Below are 20718 nucleotides of genomic sequence, written 5' to 3'. Positions count from 1 at the left end.
ATTTTTTAAAAATGTTAAAATTAACATACAATTTTTTTTTCTTTTTTTTCACATGTAGCAAATAAGGGATACCCGAGACAATATGTCAACAATCTTTAAATTCTTGACAATTGAGAAAAGGGCATTTCAAAGAAGGCTCTGATGCTTTTTTGGGCTGCAAGTAAAAGTGGGCCAAGCTACCTATACAAGTGGGGTGGGATGTGAGCTCCACTATATGCTTTCTTTATTATCTGCCAACTCTCTGGCTTTATCATTCGTTTTCAAACCGAAGGTTCCAGTTTCTCCTTGAAACCTACTCCAATTTTGTTCTAACATCTAACAAGAACAACCATGAACGGTGAATCTGATCAGCTTCATGTCCTATTCTTCCCTCTAATGGCACATGGCCATATGTTACCAACCTTAGACATAGCCAGGCTCTTCTCAGCTAGAGGTGTCAAAACCACCATAATCACCACCCCTAAAAACGCACCTCTCTTTACCAAAACCTTAGACAAAATCCAAAACTCTTCCACCAAAATCAGCCTCAAAATCATTCACTTTCCTGCCAAAGAGGTTGGCCTTCCTGAAGGTTTCGAAAATCTCGATCTTGTCACCGACCTACAAGTTCACCGCAAATTCTTCGCCGCCACATCCTTGCTCCAACAGCCTCTAGATGATCTCTTACAAGAACTGCACCCACATGGACTTGTTGCTGATATGTTCTTTCCTTGGGCAACAGATATAGCATCAAAGCATGGAATTCCGAGGTTGATTTTCCATGGAACTAGCTTCTTTTCTATGTGTGCTATGCACTGTGTGGAACAGTACATGCCCCACAAAACTGTCAAATCCGACACTGAACCCTTTGTGTTGCCTGGATTACCAGACGAGATCAAGTTGACAAGTTTGCAACTTGCGGATCATACACGATTGGGTTTCGAGAATGACTTTACAAGGATGATGGATAGAGCTAAAGAAACTGAAAAACGAAGCTTTGGCATGCTTGTTAATAGCTTTTACGAGCTTGAGCCTGCTTATGTTGATCATTACAGGAATGTTATTGGAAGGAAAGCCTGGCATATAGGCCCAGTTTCGCTTTGCAATAGGAATGCTGAAGAGAAAGCACATAGAGGAACAGAGTCCTCCATTGATGAGCATGAGTGCTTGAAATGGCTTGGTTCCAAGAAACCCAATTCAGTTGTTTATGTATGTTTTGGTACAAATTCAAGATTCCCAGCTTCTCAGTTACGCGAGATTGCGTTAGGCCTTGAGGATTCTGGGCAGGAATTCATTTGGGTTGTGAGGAAGGACAACAATGATGGTGAGCAAGAAGGAGATAAGGAAGATTGGTTGCCTGAAGGGTATGAGAAAAGAATGGAAGGTAAAGGACTAATAATCAGAGGGTGGGCACCCCAGGTTTTGATTCTTGAACATGAATCAGTTGGTGGGTTTGTGACACACTGTGGTTGGAACTCAGCTCTTGAAGGAATCAGTGCTGGGTTGCCAATGGTAACATGGCCTATTTTTGCTGAGCAGTTCTACAATGAGAAGTTGATAACTGATGTGTTGAAGATTGGGGTTGGAGTTGGTGCTCAGCAATGGATTAAATTGGTGGGAGATTATATCAAAAAAGAAGCTTTAGAGAAGGCGGTGAAGGAGGTAATGGTGGGTGAGAAAGCTGAGGAAAGAAGAGGCAGAGCCAAGGCACTAGGGGAAATGGCAAAGAGGGCTGTTGAAGAAGGGGGCTCATCTTACACTGATTTGGGTGTTTTGATTGGAGAATTGAGGTCATATGGCGGATTAAGAAAGCAAGATTAAGTCAAATTATCATTATTATGCTTGTTTGTTTTGTTGTGATGCAAATAAATGAGGCCTCTTGTGCTTGAGATGACCACATATTATTAAGTCGATAATTTTTGCTTTTCTCCTGTCAGAATTACTGGCACTCCGTTCGTAAATTTGTAATAGTTTTGTCTAGTTTCTACGTGGTACTTTACTACTTTTAACATGTATTTGTAATTATTTTTTAAGCACTAGAGAAGGATTTGTTATTGAAGTTGTGGGAATTTGGTAGCCTTTGTTGTGTTTGATGAATTTCCCCATTGATCACAAAGTCAAAAAGAGTTTCTCGACTCTGGTTTATTCTACAACAAATCACATAACACAATCCGTCCGCTTAAACTATATAAAAGCACGTATACGAGGTGATCTCCTAAAGTCTGTCAGGTCCTCAATTTTCTCCTTTGTATTGGGTTAGTTGAGATTTGTTTTAAAGTAAACATAAAATATTTACAACTTTATTCACACTTGCTAAGTAGCAAGCATTCCTTGGTTCTCATATGCACTGTTTGATTTATTACCAACAATTTGTTATACCAAACAGTGTCAAATTTGTTGACAAAACCTGTGTGTGTATACTTTCTCTTGGTTTTATGGTTTTGTGCTTTTGGCAGTGTTTTTGGGCGGTGGTCTTTGAAATAAATAATATACATAAATGCAATATTCATATGAATGTCTTAGTTAAAAACACCAACAAATACTAGTTAAGCTATGGATCACGAAATAATTAAAAATAGGCAAGATGTCTAAACATTTCACCAATTCTCCATACAGCTTTGTCCTTACTGCACTCCTGTCACAATGGCATGCATCACAAGTGCATTTTTTGTCTCTACCTGCAGGTGTTGATTATATAAAAAGAACGTTTGATTTAGGTAAGGTTCAGCACAAAGCATCCTTAATGTTAGATTCATCACGTGTTTATCATAAAAGAAATTGATAGATTCACCACATTCGATGTAAAACATTAGTGGACCCCTTGGTTCATCCCTTGAGCAACCGGGAGAACTATTCGATGACAGATTTTCCACATGCCAAGAGATCGGATGATTTTGATGAGGTGGAGACCCCCTCCGACACTTGCCTGGTGATCCCTCTTTCTAGAGGGGAAAATTTAAAAAGTCTCGGATCAATGCTCCAAACTCTCACAACAGGAAACTTAGATAGTATCGAAACAGTGCTCCAAGCTCTCACAAAGGTAATGGCCCCATCCCTTTTGTGAGAGTTCAAAACACTATTTCGAGACTATCTAAGAATTGTCCATTTCTTAGGAAGAAAAGTATTGTAAAAGCATTTACATCAAGAATGTTAAAATTTTTTGCTTTTAACAATTCAAAACACTATTTTATCTATTTTAACACATTACTTTATAATATACCCAACATTAAAGGCTCTATTTTTTCTTACCAATTCATTTAATTTTTTTTTATTCTCTCAGTATGTTTCTTTCTCTCCCTTCTTATCTTTGTCTCTCTCTCTCTCTCTCTCTCTCTCTCTCTCTCTTTCTATGAAGCAACCCTACCACTTTGTTCTCAATCCAAGAAAACTCACACCACCACCACATACCTTTAGTACGATAGTCACTCCACAAATATAAGTGCTTATGGGATGTGAGGGACAAAGGCCGGGGTTTAAGTCTCCAAGAGAGAGTTTCACACACATATATACTTAGGTTAGACTAGAGTAGAAATTCGATCTTGTAAAAAAAAAAAAAAAAAAATACACCCACGCCCAAGAAAAAGAAAAACAAAACAACTCACCAAAATCAAAAACCCAAACCCACATCCTCATCACCATCAACCACCAACAACTGGAAAAAGAAAAAGAAAAAGAAAAACAACCCACCTAAGTTACAACCAAATCACAAATCACAAACCCAAACCCATAACCTCATCACCACCAACAGCCAAAAAACAAAAAAAAAACAAAAACAAAAAAAAAAAAAAAAAAAAAAAAAAAAAAAAAACCACCCCAACTCGACCTCAATCCCAACCACCCCGACCTTAACCCACCCCAGTTGGATCTCAACCCACCCCACCTCGATCTCAACCCTGGCCAGACCTTAACCCACCCACCCTAACCACCACTAGCCACCACTTGAGAGAAAGAATGAGAGCACATACTGTAGGGAATTAACACGAAATTCCCAATCTATGAGAAACAAAAAATAGAGAAAACACACATCAAAGAAAAATAATCACACGCACAAAACAGTATTTACATGATTCGGCAATTTGCATACGTCTACAAAGTTACAAGAATTTCACTATTATCAGGAAAAAATACAAGTGCGGCAATACAATTTTTTTCTCTCTCAAAAACTACATCAAGAAAACCCTAATCACCAAAATAATGGTTTCTATATCCTACGCACAGGATTCACAATGGACTAAGTTTCAGAAAATCTCTCATTAAAAACCATGCAACATTATTGTTAGGACATATGTGATTCACTTATTAAGAACATATGTCACTATTTTATGTAATTGGCTTATCCTTTGACAAAACGCACTTTACTTGTATTTGGATAGATCTAGGATGTGTTTAATACTTCAAGAAACTGTGTTTCAAAATCAAGTATTGAAGACAAGCAAGTCTGTCCAAGATTCAAGTTGAAAAGTGTCTATCATTAAAGCTTGACAACTAGCTATCCATCGAGCTTAAGAAGCTGTTCCAGCCCCGTGGCTCGACAGCATCTCGATAGACAGCTATCTGTTGAGCTTTATGAAAAACAGAATTTCAATTCTGTTTTGACTCTAATCTGTGATTATGTGTTTGGGCATTCTTTTCTTCTAACCTTAGACATATAAAATGATTATTTTAAGGACCGTCAAAGGGTACACAAGTTGCACAAGTGTTGAGCAAAGTTTGTTCAAGTAATTTGTAATCGGAGACAAAGTTTTGCCCTAGTTCATCATTCTTGTGAAGAAGTTGCTATGTATATGCACCGTAGAAGTTCATCATTCTTGATTTTCATTGTTAGGATGAACTGAAGAACTTTGCAGCCAATAACCTTCTCTAGTTGGTAATTGAAGTCGCGTACTGAAATCCGCGTATTGGTTAGTCACGTACTTGGGAGCCGTGCATAAAAAAGGGATATTGTCATTATAGAATAAGTCCAATTGGGCATTGGGGTAAGGGTTCAACTGTAGGTTGGTATAAGATACTGGGATTCCTTTACTTGTAACCGCTTGTTGTGATAATAGTGAAATTTCGGGAGTGGTGACCTGAAAATCATCCAGTGGAGTTTTTGCCGTTAGGTTTTCCCCATTCATAAACAAATCACCGTATCATTTATTTTCCGTTGTATTATTAGTTTATTGGTAATTTGTTTGTGCTACCATACGTTTGCATGTTAATTAACTTAATTAATTCATTTGGCTAAATTAATTGGTTAATTTATCACAAGGGGTTAATTCGTTTTTGGCCTATCAATTATTTCGGGTCAGGTCATCATCCGGATCAAACACAATTAGGCTCCACAAAGCCAAACACATACCTTTTTTTATAAGCGTAAGATGAGAGCACAAACTTGAGAGAGAGAGAGAGACACTAATTTAATAAAGTGAGAAGGAAAGAGAAAATAGTTTTTTATTGGTAGCAACTTGCTACAGTAGTAGCTAGTAGTAGCAAGTTACTGTCTCAAGTTACCAAATAAATTTAGGTTTTTTTATTTTTTTTATTTTTTTTTATAAAGAGCTTCAACCTATAGCGTCATCTCCTAATAATAACTATTTATCATCAAACCAAGATACCAATCAGTTTTTGGTGTAGCGGTGATTGAATCCCAGATCTTTTATTTAACCATCAGAGACTTTATCAGTTGAGCTAACTAGAACCCACAATTTTGGTTTGACAACATTGATGGAGAGGGCTTTTTGGTGGTTTTGTTGCAAAAATAGGTTTTTAGCAATTTTCACACTTTTAGTGTGAATGCTAAGTACTAAAACTTAAAGTGTTTTGCAAAATAGTGGGTCACAAAATATAAGGGATAATTACCATTTTTTTGTTTACTAAAGACATTTAACTTGACATTAAAAAAATTTTGGATTGACCTGCCATTTGGTTAAATTCCATCACAATTTCTAGAAAATGCCTACATTTTTTTATTTAAAAAAAAAAATTCTTGATTCTTTGCCAAAAACATCTTTCATTAACATTTTTTTTCCAGAGACTGAACTACAACTTTCCAAATAATGCTTTGAAATTGTAAACTAAAAACTAAAAATTGAAATTTAGAAAAGCAATAATTGTATGTCCCCTCAATACTTGAAACCCACCGTTATTGAAATCTGAAGAAGGGACATGAAAATAAAATGTGAAAAAAATATGTACAGAAGAAGCATACCTTTTTTGTCTATGCTTGTGTAGAAGTTGTTGTAAATCTATCAATTATGTTTTCACCAACCATGGTTAAAATTTTGTGAAGTAAATATTATATATATATATATATATATATATATATATATTTTTTTAATTAAGGGAATGGAGGGGAGTGCTGTTTTTTTCAAACTTCAAATGAGGAGAAGTGTCATTTTGTCAATACTCGATAGAGGGAAGTATAAATATAAATACCTCTGTTTCAGGACCTTTTGTGAACCCATAGTTCGAAAAACCCAAAGCCCAAGTAAAGAAATGCCCTTAAGGCAGATGGCCGATTGAGTGAGTCTCTTGGCCCATACTTAAGGCTGGTGTCCATGGACCAAACGGTCCGATGCATGTGTTAGCTGGAGGCCCAAAACCCAAGAAGGCCAGGCCAATAAGGCCCACACTAATATAAGGAGTTAAAAGGTAGTTTGGAGTCTATGGAGTATGGACTAATGAATGTCAGATAGGCATCTTGTTGAATTTTGTGGAAATTGTACCCAAAAAAAAACACATCAATCTATTTATAAAATTTCTTTGTAAGGCACAAAATTCAATTTCATTGAAAATCATAACATTCACTTAGTGCAAAAAGTGACATGCCCCGAAGCAATTTTTTAAATAGAGTAACTTTTTAATATGTCAAAAATAGAAATTTTATTTTTTTTAATAAAACGTTTAATACTCGTACTCTAATAATTTATTTGATGGTAAAATAGGGTTGATAGTGACTTTTTTTTTTTTTTTTTTTTTAATGATAAGTTGTGTGGTAACTGTAACTTTCGAGCATCTTTTGCTGCTTAGTTTGGTCTAATACTCAGGCTTTAGAGGTGCTTGGCCCTACAGCTCTATCATGTTTTGGTTAGGCATGGGAGACCAATAATGGTCCATATCATTTCAATAATCATATAGTTAATCTAGAGATTCCATCATGATTCTGTCCAACTCAGTTCAGCATTATGGATAACTTTTGCAAGACCAAAGAGCATAGTGTTTGGGAAAAGTATATGTTAAACAAACTGAAATGATAGAATTATGGTTACAAAATTTTCACTTTAATAAAAGTTTCTTGATGGGATTGCACTTTTTGTAGTCTTGTCTACTTAGCAATCATTCATTTCCAATTTGTATTTTTGAAATCAGGATGTAGATTCGTTGTTAATGAAAAAGTTGATCCCATGCACTTTCAATAATTAAAAAAATTACAACGTTATGGATTCAGGAGATCTTAACATTAACTATACTATATCGTATTTCTAGATAATACTTTTAGAAAAGTATTGAAACTTGACATTTAGGGCATGTTTTATAGTAGATTTTAAGTATTGTTATTTAAGATGATGTGAAAATTGTAATTTAAAAAGTGTTGTAAAAACACATGTTTAAAGTACTCGTAATGCAAAACATGTCTTCGGTACTATATTTCTAATAACATTTTTTTTTAAAGTAAAAAACATAATTGTATATTTAGTATGTGTATGTGTTTTTGAGAAATAGTGTAAATTTTCTGACATAAACAGTAAAATGTAATTCAGCTACAAGGCCTTTGACTATTTATTCTATCTCTTATCTTCGTTCCATCTCTCTCTTTTGCAAGTCCAAGCTAGCTTAAACAATTCACTGAACAATGCAAACCCAACTGAATCAAAGCCAAATTGCTATTTTTTTTTAGTTGAGACAAGAGAAAAGAAAAACCCATAATTTTTTTTTTTTTTTTTTAAAAACCCATAAAATCTAGACAAAAGAAAAGCCAAATTTCTATTCTATCCAACTGTATCACTAGTCATCCAACCCAGAAAAAATAAAAACAAGAGAAACCCATCAACTAGGATATTTACAACAACAACAACAAAAAGAAAAAAAAAAAAAAAAAAAAAAAAGAAAAAAAGAGATAGAAAGAAAGAAGAAGACAACGTGCAAGAGGGGAAAAAAAATAATAATAAATAAATAAATAAAGAGAAGAAGAAGAAAGAGTGGTAGCGTGCAGGAGAAAGAGAAAACAAAAAAAGAAAAAAAAGAAAGAAGAAGAGGATGTCAAAATGAGAAATTCAACGTAGAATCTTCATACATGAATGAGAAATCCCACCAAAAATTTGATTAGTGGATGTCAAAATAAATTACAACAAAAGTCGAACCAATTTCTAGCATGATTGATACCGAGCCCACTCTTTCCCCAAAAATGCAAAGGGTTTATTTATTTATTATGTAAATGTTAGATTTGAAATTATGTTGTCTGGTTCAAAATGATTAATATTTATGATCTATTTAAGATATTAATTAATTTTTTGTTTAAGCAAAATTCAAACTTAAATATTTTATTGGACGACAAATGATTTTATTAAAGACTCTCTAAAAATAAATGTATCATTTTACAAGGGTTAACTTAATTTTATCTTCACCGCCTATATATACAACTAAAACTTTAAATCCCTATATATTTATGTTATCGAACTCTATGTTATAGTTAACTAATTGAAAAATATATAGTTGATAAGACTAGGATAACACTCAATTAACCTTAGATTACATACTTGTATTATAGTTAGGATAAGTAGGATTACTTGCACTATAAGTTGTAGTTGAAGATACTTTGCAAAATGAACTTTTACTATGATAATAATACAATAAAAATTGACTAATTATATAAGAGATTTGAGTCTTGAATCTTGAAATCTCTAACAAAATTAAACTATCTCTCCCTCACTAAGGAGTAAGGACCGGATATTTACCTTGAAAATAATTGAAAGATTTTGATTCTTTTATCATTTTTTTTCCCTAAGCTATTCTTTTCTCATAATTATTAACCTCATTTGAAAACTCACTCATTCAATTTTTTTTTTTTCTAAAAAAATTGACATTATACGACCATAAATCTAGGTTACATGTTAAAAAATAAAAAAATAAAAATTTAAAAAGGTAATAAGAGCCACATTACACAAGGGAAAGTGGAGAGAGAAAATTTACAGACATAAATATGATGGGGATATAACAAGTTACAACAATGTACATGGAACCATTGAACTATAATATCTTCTGAACAATAATGTCCGTGAACCCCATTATCTTAGAGGTTTGGCCGCCGGGCCCGGAGTCCTCGACCCTACACTCTTTAAGTCTAAATAATTCCTCCTACGGAGAATGGAGGTTGCTTCATAATAATTGCCATTTGGCCAGAGAGTGTAGAATTGCTGCACTGTAGTTTTATCCTTTTAATGTGCAGAACAAACGGAAAATTTTTTGAACAAGTTATTCAATCACTAATTATTGTTGTACATTATGACTTATGTACTTCTGTATATGCTATAGTTGAAATCGTGCTGTGTGCCTCGTACTTATAATGCGTAACTTTTAATACTACCGTATATAATGCACCTGAAATCCCGTCAAAATCAATTTTAGCTGTGTGTCTCGAACTCTATGCTGTCGGCATATTTTTTAAATTTTGAGTTTTTCCAATTCAGTTCAAAACTAATTTTTTCCTTTATTCTGAGTTAAGTTTTAAACTATTGAGCTAATTTTTATTTATTTTGGGCTAGCTTTCCTAGTCAACACTTGCTAGGATTATCAAACCTTTTTTTAAAAAAAAAAAATAGAGTTATTGAACTATTAATAATATATTTAATATTAAAAATAAATAAATATATTACTATATAGAGCAGGTGCAGTGCGGTTTGTGCGGTTTTCTTATTATAAAACCGCAAACCATACTACATTACTTGCAGTGCAACGTGGTTATATCATTTTACAGGTGGTTTTAGTATAGTTTTTGCAGTTTGGTGAACACCCTTTTCTTTACTATGTGTAACTTTTATTTTTTGAGAGGGTGTGGGTGGGGAACTATACCAGCTAGTTTATGGCCTACAATGGTATTCCGAACAGAAGGATGACATGTTAATGGCCCATTGAGGGGTGCAAGAAAATAACCCAACAAAACGAAATCATGGTTGCTTTAGTAATCAAATACCAAAAAGATATCATGGTTAAAAGTAGAAACCTAATGATGGAATAATAACAGGAGTTTGAATATGAAATCATAAATTCTTAACCTTTTCTTTTTATGTATATTGAATCATTGATACGTGGACGTTAGACTAAGTGGGCAAGAATATTAAAAAATAAAAATCTCAACACAATTGTAAATATCCTCTTAACCAAATTCATCATACTTTTGTAAAACTTACTCATTATATTTGTCACAATAATCTTATCTATGATATACCTAAAAAAAGATTAATGAAAAATTATAATTAGGGTTTTATTTAAACCATGTCAACATCTGAATCAGTGCAGGATTAAGCACGTCCGTGAAACACTTTCAATTCCAATTTCACACAAAAATCTACCACTCACATGCCTAACAGTATTTCACATCCAAATTTACAAACAAATCCAATAAAAAATCACTATTTCACATAACAATTATACAAACTATAGAAACACATTAATCTTTTCCTTTTCTTGCACAATCTCCCTAAACTACGTACTATCGGGTCTATTCCAATCTCTCCTTAATTATAAAATCAAGTAATATTCCCTGATTTGTAAATAACCTTCATGTCATTAATAAAAGTGAAATTGTATTTTATAGATGAACTATCAAGCTGAACAGCATCATAGAGCCATATGATGTATAAAGAATCAAATTTTATCCATAATCATGAAAAGCATGTGTACGTACCCACGTGGAAGCTAAATTCCTCGTTTGGTTCAAAAAATTCCCAGAACTTCTTCAAAGTTCAAAGTGGGTTGACAAACACAGTACCAATTAAGCATATAGCTAAATAAATGGCCGTCGAATGCGGAATTGGTGCTTGTCATTTCCTAACAACCTTGGCGCTCTTGTTAGGTACTTTCTTTTCCATTCCAATCCAACATTGATTGAAAAATTGACACTTTTATGTCTATCCAGTCTCATAAATTCGGGTAACTTTGCTTCTTTATTTTCACTATTTCATGTTAAAGTTTCCACACCCAACCCAACTTTGTTGGATGAACACAGATATGAATCTAAATATCAAAGAAGCTAGTTCGCCTTTGATGCACTGTTAGTTCAAACTTCAAAGAGAGGGGGAAAAAAACTATTAACTCTCACTGTTTGATAGATAAAGGCAAAAGCTAGATAGCCAACTTCTATTTGTCGATATTTTCTTTTGAACTTGAGCAGTATTTTGAGACAGATATTGGTATTGAATACAGAATACGAATCTCCTACAAACTTTCATTTTTGTCTTTTTAAGAAGTCTCCAACAAACTTAAGATAGTGTTTTTATATGTACCTTCTATAAATTAAATTAGCCAAAGGCAACAATCCGCATTGATAAGAATTTGGCTATATTGATAATAAAGATGCAAGATAAAGTAGGTGAATGAATGCTTTATTTTTTTTGTAATTTTTTTAATATATCTTTGGATTTTAATACTCAATTATAAATTAAATATGTTTTATAATAATAGAAGTTATACCTACTTAAAAAATAACAATATAAATTTCTATCGTTACTGTAAAAAAAAAAAAATTAACAATATAAATTACTAATAACTATTAAGTTTGGAGGGAGGATCAATCTCAAACTCATTTTTAAAGTAATTTGTATACTTGCAAATCAAATAAACAAAACATACATGCTATTGTCAATTCTATAGTCATACTCCAAATTATATCATAAATGATCACCTAAAAGGTTGATGATATTACAATTAATTTAATTTAAAGCCACACACTCAATTTTATCATTTTTTAAATGAAAAAATAAAATTTCTTTTTTTCTTTTTCTTTTCCAATATTTTTAATTCTAAAAGAATTAATAAAATACAAAATATTTATTTCCTTTTTAAATTAAATTTTAACATCAAAAAAATGGAAATTTTAATTATCTATACTATATATAAGAGGAATCCCCTCTTTGACCCTAAAAAAATGTGGTTCAAAAATACTCTCAATAATGAATGATAACTTCTCTGAGAAATAAGATTATAAATGTCAAATAAAAAAAATTTATTTTAAATTCAAAAAGAGAACTCCTAAAATTTAGGATTTTTTTCATTCACGTTCATCTTTTTATTGTCTAAAATTTAGCATTTTTATTCTTTTTTCATCTGTATAAAAGTAAAAAACCCCCTATTTAAAAAATTAAAAACTAAAAGAACTCCTAAAATTTAGCATTCTTTCCCCCTCAAGTTCATCTTAGGTAGACTAGTAGCAATGCTCTCTCCTTTCAATCTTTCACATGAACAAATTATTTAGAAAGTACAACAAATTAATTTCCATGGTCCTAAAAACAAAATCCATGGTCTTTCTATTTTCTTTTTTTTGAAAGCATGGTCTCTCTATTTTCTAATGGTCTTAAGGCATGGTCTTTCTAATGCTTAGCTCAACGGCCATTTATTTAGCTATATGCTTAATTGGTACTGTGTTTGTCAACACACTTTGAGCTAAGCTAAGCTAGTAAAAAATGAGGCCAACATGCCTTAAGACATAGGTCCGAGTTCCCCAACTAGTAGTGTGTTGCAACTCCAATACCATTAGCTGTAGTGTGAGATCTTAATTGAAAAATAGTTAGAATGCACCTAAGTAGGAAAACTACATTAATAGTAGGAAAACTACATTAATCACCCTCCTTTAACCATTTATTTTATTTTTTAAAAAAAAAGTGAGGCCAACAAGCTTCCATCTTTGCCAAAAGTTAGGGGGCGTTTGGATTGCCCGTTTATCTGCGTCTACGTTTGGTGCTGCGTTTTTTTTTTTTTTTTTTTTTTTTTTTTTTTTTTTTTTTTTTCTTCTGCCCGCATAAGTTGACTTTGGTGGACAAAAGTTACTGTTTTGCACTGTTTTGCACTGTATCAGTACTGTTCATGTACTGTAGCAACACTGTTCACGCATTAAAAAATATTAAAAATAGGTCCCACGGTACTTTTCACATATTTAAAAATTATTTTGCTACAGTGTTTTCAGTTTTCAGTTTTCAGTTTTCAGTTTCAGCAACAATAAACTCAATCCAAACGGACCCTTAATTTCCACAAATCCTTTGCTTCGTTGTTCCTACCACCACAACCTCAATTTATGCCCAATTTCCCGTGACTTGTATTATTTTGTTTTTATAAGGTTATTCATTTCCCTTTACAAGAGGGACTCCAAATTTCGTAATATCCCTTCAAAATTTTCAAAAAACCCACAACAAAACCACCGACGACCTCATCAATAGATTGATACCTGGTCTCTTTCACTTCACTCGGTCGTACACATGTAAGCTTTCACTCCCTCCTTTTATGACCTGCTCCCACTCGTCCCCCACCTCACCCCTATCTTCCAAAAACTCAGGCCCCACATCTGATCTTTACCAGGTCCATCACTTTCACCCATATTTGGGATTCGTGCCCTTAACCTCTCTAAACTCAAATCTCCTCCGTGATTTCTCTCGTCCCTCTCTCACTTCCAAGCAAATATCAAAAGCAATTTCCCTCTCTCGCTCTCTCTCCAAAAATGAAGAGCAACACCAACACAAAAGTAATACTCCTCCACCCATCAATCCACAAGCAAAGCGGCGCCGTCTCATCCTCCTCCTCCTCCTTCTCCTCCACACACCGGTTGTGGCTGGTGTTTATAGTCACAGTCTTCACCTTAGCTTTCACCATCACTCTCCTTAACTCAACCATGCCATCCTCAATCAGTCCCACAAGCCAAGCTTCGGCCTTTACAGCTCCAATCCCACCCTCCATCTCCGACGCTCTCCTCCACTACGCCGCCACATCAAACGCCACCACTATCCACATGTCCTCTTCTGAACTCACCTCCATAGCCACCACTCTCACCCACTGCTCCCCAACTTGTAACTTCTTAATCTTCGGCCTCACCCATGAGTCTCTACTCTGGCAAGCTCTCAACTTTAATGGCAGAACCGTTTACTTAGACGAGAACGAGTTCTTGGTCTCGAAATTCGAGCAGTCGCACCCTGGAATCGAAGCCTACGACTTGTCGTACACAACCAAAGTCTCCGACATGAGCGAACTCATCTCTGTCACGAAATCGGCAGTCAAAAACGACTGCCGACCGGTGCAGAATCTCTTGTTCTCGGAATGTAAGCTGGGGATCAACGACATGCCGAACCACTTGTACGACGTGCCGTGGGACGTGATTCTAGTCGATGGGCCACGTGGGTATTTCGCCAATGCACCGGGGAGAATGTCGGCGATATTTACGGCGAGCGTTTTGGCGAGGAGCAAGAAGGTCGGTGGGTCCAACTCCAACTCCAAGACCCATGTTTTTGTTCACGATTTTGAAAGAGAGGTTGAGAGGATTTGCAGTGATGAGTTCTTGTGCGAAGAGAATTTGGTTGAGACTGTGGAATTGTTGGCGCATTTTGTGTTGGAGAGAATGGAAGAGAACAGGTTTGAGTTTTGTAAGAATTCAACTTCTTCTTTGTCTACATCATTGCCATCATCAAATTCAGTTTCTTTATCATCAGGGGATGATGATTGAGATGGGGTTTTGTGATTAATGGCCATATTATTACTTCAACTTTAGGGGTTTTCTTTTGCAATAGAAGGTGTAATATTTTATAGGTGTAAACTGTTTCAAGTGCTCCCAAAACAATGATGAAGGATCAAGTTTTGGGTATCTGAAAAGTTTGTTAATATTAGTGTCTTTTTTTCTTTTTGGGTCTGTTTGGTTGGTGAGAAACGGTGAGAAATGAACAGAATTTGATAGAATTTTAATCTTCAACGGGAACCGTTTTTGACTTGGCAATTGGCAGGTGAGTTTGACCAAAAAACAAGATTTAAAGTTTGAATTAAAGAGTAGGAAATAACCGATACGAGAAGAACATTGTACCTAATTAAGACAAAGACGTGTAATTACGTTAGATTTTAGCTCATTAAAGCCAAAACAACACGAAGCTCAGCGGAAACCTTAAAAAAAAAAAAGCAATGGCCGGTGTTTCTTTTTCATAAATTGAAAACGTGAAAACTCGGGTATAATAAATTTGAATATACAAAAATTTTCACTTTTTTTTTGGTTTTCATAAGCAGTGTCGTGACATGAGAGAACAATGCTTTATTTTTACCAAAAGGCTATGATAAAATTTTATTAGTAGAGCATTGTTCCGTTTTTGGTTTTATCTATTTGTTCATTTAGGAGAAGTTATACAAAGATTTGGATTTCAACTTTTTTTTTTTAATTAATAAAATGAGTTAAATAAAGTTGTAAAAATAAGGAATTTTTTTAGTGATGAAAGTTATTAATGATTATTTTTTGATATTTCAATAATTAGAGTAAACAATATTTGATCTCTGAATATCTTGTTTTTTAAAGTACTATTATTATTATTATTATTATTATTATTATTTTGCTAGGTAATTGTTTATGCATGAGCTAGAATTCCTCAGTTGAAGGTCACTAGACTTAACTAGGTATCACTTGGCCAGCAGGCCCTGTGGTACTTTAAAATAATTAAATATAAATTTTTTTAATTTATGAGAAAGAAAGGAAAACTGATTTTTTGACATTTAAAATAATTAAATATAAAATTTTTAATTAATAAGAAAAAAAACTGATTTTTTTTTGACAATTTATTATATTTTTCATAAGATTGTTATCAAAATTTTTCTAAAATAATTCATTAATTCTTGTATAATGTTTTAAATAAAGTAATATTTTCGAATCCATTTAACTTAAATTCACAAAGAGAGATGCTTCGTCTACGATATTTTTACAACAAATTATAGGTGGTTAGTTGTTATTGGTTCAAATTTGAAACTAATACTAAGATTACTTTTTTTTTCCTAACAATAATAATCAGTAACAACCTATCATTTAAAATTTGTAATATTATAAAAATGTTATAAACATATCATTTCTTATTCACAAAAGTCTATATATCTAATTAAAAGAAAAGGTTCATATATTCAATCAAAAGTTTATTTAAAAAAAAAAAAAGAAAAAAAAAAAAAGACATGTCATACAAATTGTCGGTGATGGTAGCTGGGGGAAGTATAAACTTTTGAATGTGACACCCTCGGTGGGTATAACAGTTACTCTATTTTAAGATTTTCGTATCTTTAACAACATCAAAAAAATAAAAATAAAAACAACAACAACAACAACATTATTTAAGGCTAACATGTACACGCGCCAATTCTCTAAGATTGACAACGTAGATTTTGAATGGCTTTAATAGGCGCGTGTACTTTAAGAACCTTCGAAGCATTTTGTGGGATTGCTGAAGCTATTTCGACAACCACTTGTTCACATAACTGTTTTTCTGACGTTGTAACTGTTTTTCTTTTTTCTTTTTTTCTTTTTTAACTTTTACTACCTGGTCACGTGATGCACGTGATTAAAGCTTACGTTACGCAAGAGTGAAAAAGAGGTTGAGAATCGTAGATTTGAGAACCCGGTGATGTGTCGGTGAGTACCTGTGTCAACTTCTATTTTGAGATAGTTTGTGTCCCCCCTTTTTTTTTTTTTTTTTTTTTTCTCGTTAGAGTGAGTTAAATTAACTGAAACTCACCATGTTCAGGATGATTTAGTACATACTATGTACAGTCTATTAGTTTACATGAATATAATATGGATTTTGCTAATATATGCCCTAAATACACATAATAATTAACTATTTTTGAATTTTTTTTTTGAGAATTGAAAAAAGTATTGACAATTTTTTCAATTTTCGAGAAAATATTTCAAAAAATATATGGTTTAATGTATACCCTAAGGGCACACATTAACCGGACCCATATAATATAAGTAAAAATGTGACTAAATTTTTTTATTGCAAAAATAATTTTTGACGAAAACACCATTTTGGTCCTTACATTTTGGAGTCACAGTCAATATGGTCTCTAAATTTTAGTAGCAGTCAATTTAATCTCCGTTATTTTCAATTTGCAATCAATTTGGTCCCCTACATTTAACTCACTAACGGAAAATAGTTACGTGGCAAATTATGTGCATAGTTGGCACAATTAAAGCTGATGTGGCTTATAAAAATAATATTAAAAAATGACAAATCAGCATTTTAATTATTAAAAAAATCCAAATCAACAAAAAAAATATATTTTTAAAAAAATTAAAACATCCAAAAATCTTTTCTGGACAATCAAATATATAAAAACTAAAAACTTAAGAAAAAAATCACATGGAAGATTCAAGATAAAGTACATCTCGAACCGTGGGTAGGAAATCGGATGAGAGAGGTTTGGTGGAGATTGGATAGTGGCTGGGTTTTTCTTTCGGGGTCCTTGAAGTGGATTTATGCATAATCAATCTATTATGTCAACAACATAAAACCCAAATTTGGGTTGTACTTGAAGAGGGGGAGAGAGTCCTCAATGGATGGTGACAACATGGCAATGGTTCGCAAAAGGCATAACCATGTCCGGTGGATGGCAACGACATGGCAATGGCTTTCTTCAACCCTTGAATCAGTGAGCATGTTTGGCCAAACCGGTATAACCCTTGATGGTTTTATCGGCAGATGGAGGAGGGAGATAATGGTCAATTTGGGTTGGGATTTCTACTTACAATTGCGTGGTGGAGGACATTGCCAAGGGTGGGTTGTTGGAGTGGGTAGTAAAGTTCCGATTTGTAATATTTCCTTTTGTTTTTTGTTTGGTTCTCGAGAAAAACAAAGAGGAAAATGTAGTGGGAAAAACAAAAATCCATCTACTACTTCTTACGGGCTTTGTATTATAGTTTCATTTCATTTTGCTCTTATTTACGTTTTGCCTAGGTTTTACTGCACTAAGCTTTTGTGTTTGTTGAAATGACTCTATGATATTTATTATATATTCTTTTTCAGTTTGGTTGCTAAGAAATGAAATTGTATTAGAAAATTATTGAAACTTCTCTGTGATGGTTTTAGTTTGTTGATATTACTTTTGGTTACTTTTGGTTGATGGAATTTTTTGGGGTGTGATTTTGGTGAGAGGGAAAAAAAAATTTAGTTTTGCTGTGTTTGTTTGTCAAGAAACTACAAGAACGACAGAGAAAAGAAAAGAAAAGAAAAATCAAGTATTTTTTTCTCTAAAATTTGAGAAATTAAAATTTTTTTTCTATGCTGAAATGGCATTTTTTTAATTTCAATTAAATTCTTTATTATTTTATAAGCCACATTAGCTTTAATTGTGTCAACTGTGCATATCATTTGCTACGTAAGCATTTTTCGTTAGTGAGTTAACGGTAGAGACCAAATTGATTGCAAATTAAAAATAACAGGGATCAAATTGATTGTTACAAAATGTAAAGACCAAATTGACTGTAACCCTAAAATGTACACTTTATGTTTATATTGCAAAAATAATTTTTCCCCCCTCAAAATAGTCAGGGGATTCACAATCACATGGTATTTAACAAATTGAAACATGCAGACAACACAGACTCAGGATAGGTATATTAAATTTTATTTCTATTGACTCAGCGAGGTCAATGACATTGCTAAAATAAAGTTATTTAGATTGAGGAAATACGTGGGGGATCACGACGATGCCTCAATGATTACAGGTGTGGGGGATCACGACGATGCCTCAATGATTACAGGTGTCTTGCTCGCCAATTCCTTCTCTTCCCTCGCTTGTTACATCTATCTTCTTCTTTTTTATTTTCTTTTTTTCCTTGTATAATTCAATAATAGAAAGAAATGGGAATTTGTATCGTAAACATTTAAAAATATGAGATGTCAATTTGAAGAATAAAACTTTAACTCTTATTACTCTTCTTGATTCTAAAGGTTGTGGCCTTCTCTTGTTTATATAACAATTTCTTAACTTCTTTTATTTATATTTACATGAGATAAGCTACTTTTTTGCTAAAATTTTATAGAAAACACTAGAATGCTTAGCTTTTATTTAGCTTTACTTGATATAAGCTGTTTTTTGCTAAAATTTTCTCAAAAAAAAAAAAAAAACTCTATCTCACTCAAAACTAATAAAAAGAATTAAAATATAATTTTCTAACTCATTTTAAAGTCATTATCAAATATAGGAAAATGAGATAATTTTTTATAAAAAACTTTGTGAAAAACTATTCATTTTCCAAAAAATATTAATGTCAAAATAATCTACATATCCTGTTGACATGAATTGTTGGACTAGTGTTATTTATGTTAACTTTTTTTTCTTACTATTAATTTATTAGTTTTTTTAATTTTTTTTAATTTTTTTTTTATACATAGAATAGATATGAAAACAAGGTTCTTGAAATTTTATTCAACAACTTATATCAAATTGTCACTGATAAAGCACGTTTTTGCTAGGTATGGCAATTTTTACCCGATCTGCTGGTACCCGGTCCGGTCCGACCCTAATGGGTCGGGTATGGGTTTTTTTTAAAAAAAACCCGAAGTGGGTCCGAGTCGGGTCCGGGTTTTATTAAAAAATCCGAGACCCGACCAGGATAAAAACTCGGTACTGTATATTACAAAAATACCCCTCTTATATATATAACCCTTATAATCTAACCCTAAATCTAATCTCTCATTTCTTCTGTTCTTCAGCACCAACTCAAAGTCAGAAGACTCAGAACCCACACCTCCCTCCCTCCCTCAATCCTCACCCTCACTCCGACAGTGCGAGATCAGCCAACTCTCTCACCGTCGGTCCAACTCTAGCCGCCGTCCCAAGCCTTCGTCGCCGTTCCAAGCTCTCTGTTAGTGTCACCGGTCCCAAGCTCTCTACTCTCTCAACTCCATTTCATCCTCGCCGTCGTCGATCTCACACTGTCGCACAGTCCTCTGCCCCTCTCATCTCATCTTCCTCGCCCATGGCCACAAGCGTGACACGGCCTCTCGTTCTCCATTTTTTTTTTCTAGGTTCAGTTTGCCTCAACTGTGTGAGTTTGTGTTTGTGTTTGAGTTTATGATTTCTGAAAGGGAAAAATGAAAATCATAGATCTGAAAGTTGTGTTTGGTTTGTAATTTTGAAAGTGAAAATCATAGATATGATTAGGCCAAAGAGGATTCCTTTAAAAATGAGTTTAAAACTATATTCTATAAATTTTATTATTTACTCATCTCCATAATTTATATTTTGTGTACTAAAAGGAAAAAAAATGCGCAGAGAAATTGGCAATGGCAATTCAAATTTTTTTTATTTTCTTTTTTGGTTGGGCTGCGGATTGGGCCCAAATCTAGCAGGGCTTAACGGGGCCCACGGAGGCGGGTCCGGGCCCCGGGAAAAAAACCCGGTTAGTAAACGGGCCGGGTTCGGGCTTTGGGCTACTTGCGGGTCGGGTTCGGGTATGAAAAAACCCGGCCCGAACCCGACCCGTTGCCATTCCTAGTTTTTGCCTCATCAGTATGTTCTCATCAGTACGATGGACGACTTACAGATCATGTGTAAGAGAAAACACTAAGTAGATAATGACTTGCAGATCTGAGTATTAATGTTTGCTTACGATCGTTCTTAATAATGATGGTTACTTTATAGACAACCATTTTACACTACTCATCAGAGACTAATGGTCTTGTGATGTGAATTGTGAAGTCCCAACTAGTTTGGGAGAATAGATAAAGTCAATTAATAAATTTGAACAAAATTTTC

At 33.6% G+C, this 20718-nt stretch overlaps 2 protein-coding genes across 2 annotated transcripts; both read left to right on the top strand.

The window, feature by feature from the left end:
• The first annotated feature begins 214 nt into the window (after positions 1 to 214).
• Positions 215 to 2055, top strand: LOC115969480 (scopoletin glucosyltransferase-like). The gene has a single exon (XM_031089140.1). It carries the CDS (start codon positions 331 to 333, stop codon positions 1798 to 1800), a length of 1470 nt encoding a protein of 489 aa, XP_030945000.1. The 5' UTR covers positions 215 to 330; the 3' UTR covers positions 1801 to 2055.
• An 11394-nt stretch (positions 2056 to 13449) lies between these two features.
• Positions 13450 to 14832, top strand: LOC115968582 (protein IRX15-LIKE-like). The gene has a single exon (XM_031088004.1). The coding sequence runs from the start codon at positions 13667 to 13669 to the stop codon at positions 14660 to 14662; it is 996 nt and encodes a 331-aa protein (XP_030943864.1). The 5' UTR covers positions 13450 to 13666; the 3' UTR covers positions 14663 to 14832.
• Positions 14833 to 20718: the final 5886 nt, after the last annotated feature.

This window comes from Quercus lobata, chromosome 11 (assembly GCF_001633185.2).
Source record: "Quercus lobata isolate SW786 chromosome 11, ValleyOak3.0 Primary Assembly, whole genome shotgun sequence".
NCBI classification, from domain to species: Eukaryota; Viridiplantae; Streptophyta; class Magnoliopsida; order Fagales; family Fagaceae; genus Quercus; species Quercus lobata.
Note: the sequence above shows the minus strand (reverse complement) of the source record. Positions and strands in the feature narration are given on the sequence as shown.

Excerpts from the sequence above, each read along its gene's own strand:
- LOC115968582 (XM_031088004.1), top strand. The coding sequence starts at position 13,667 with ATGAAGAGCAACACCAACACAAAAGTAATACTCCTCCACCCATCAATC.
- LOC115969480 (XM_031089140.1), top strand. The coding sequence starts at position 331 with ATGAACGGTGAATCTGATCAGCTTCATGTCCTATTCTTCCCTCTAATG.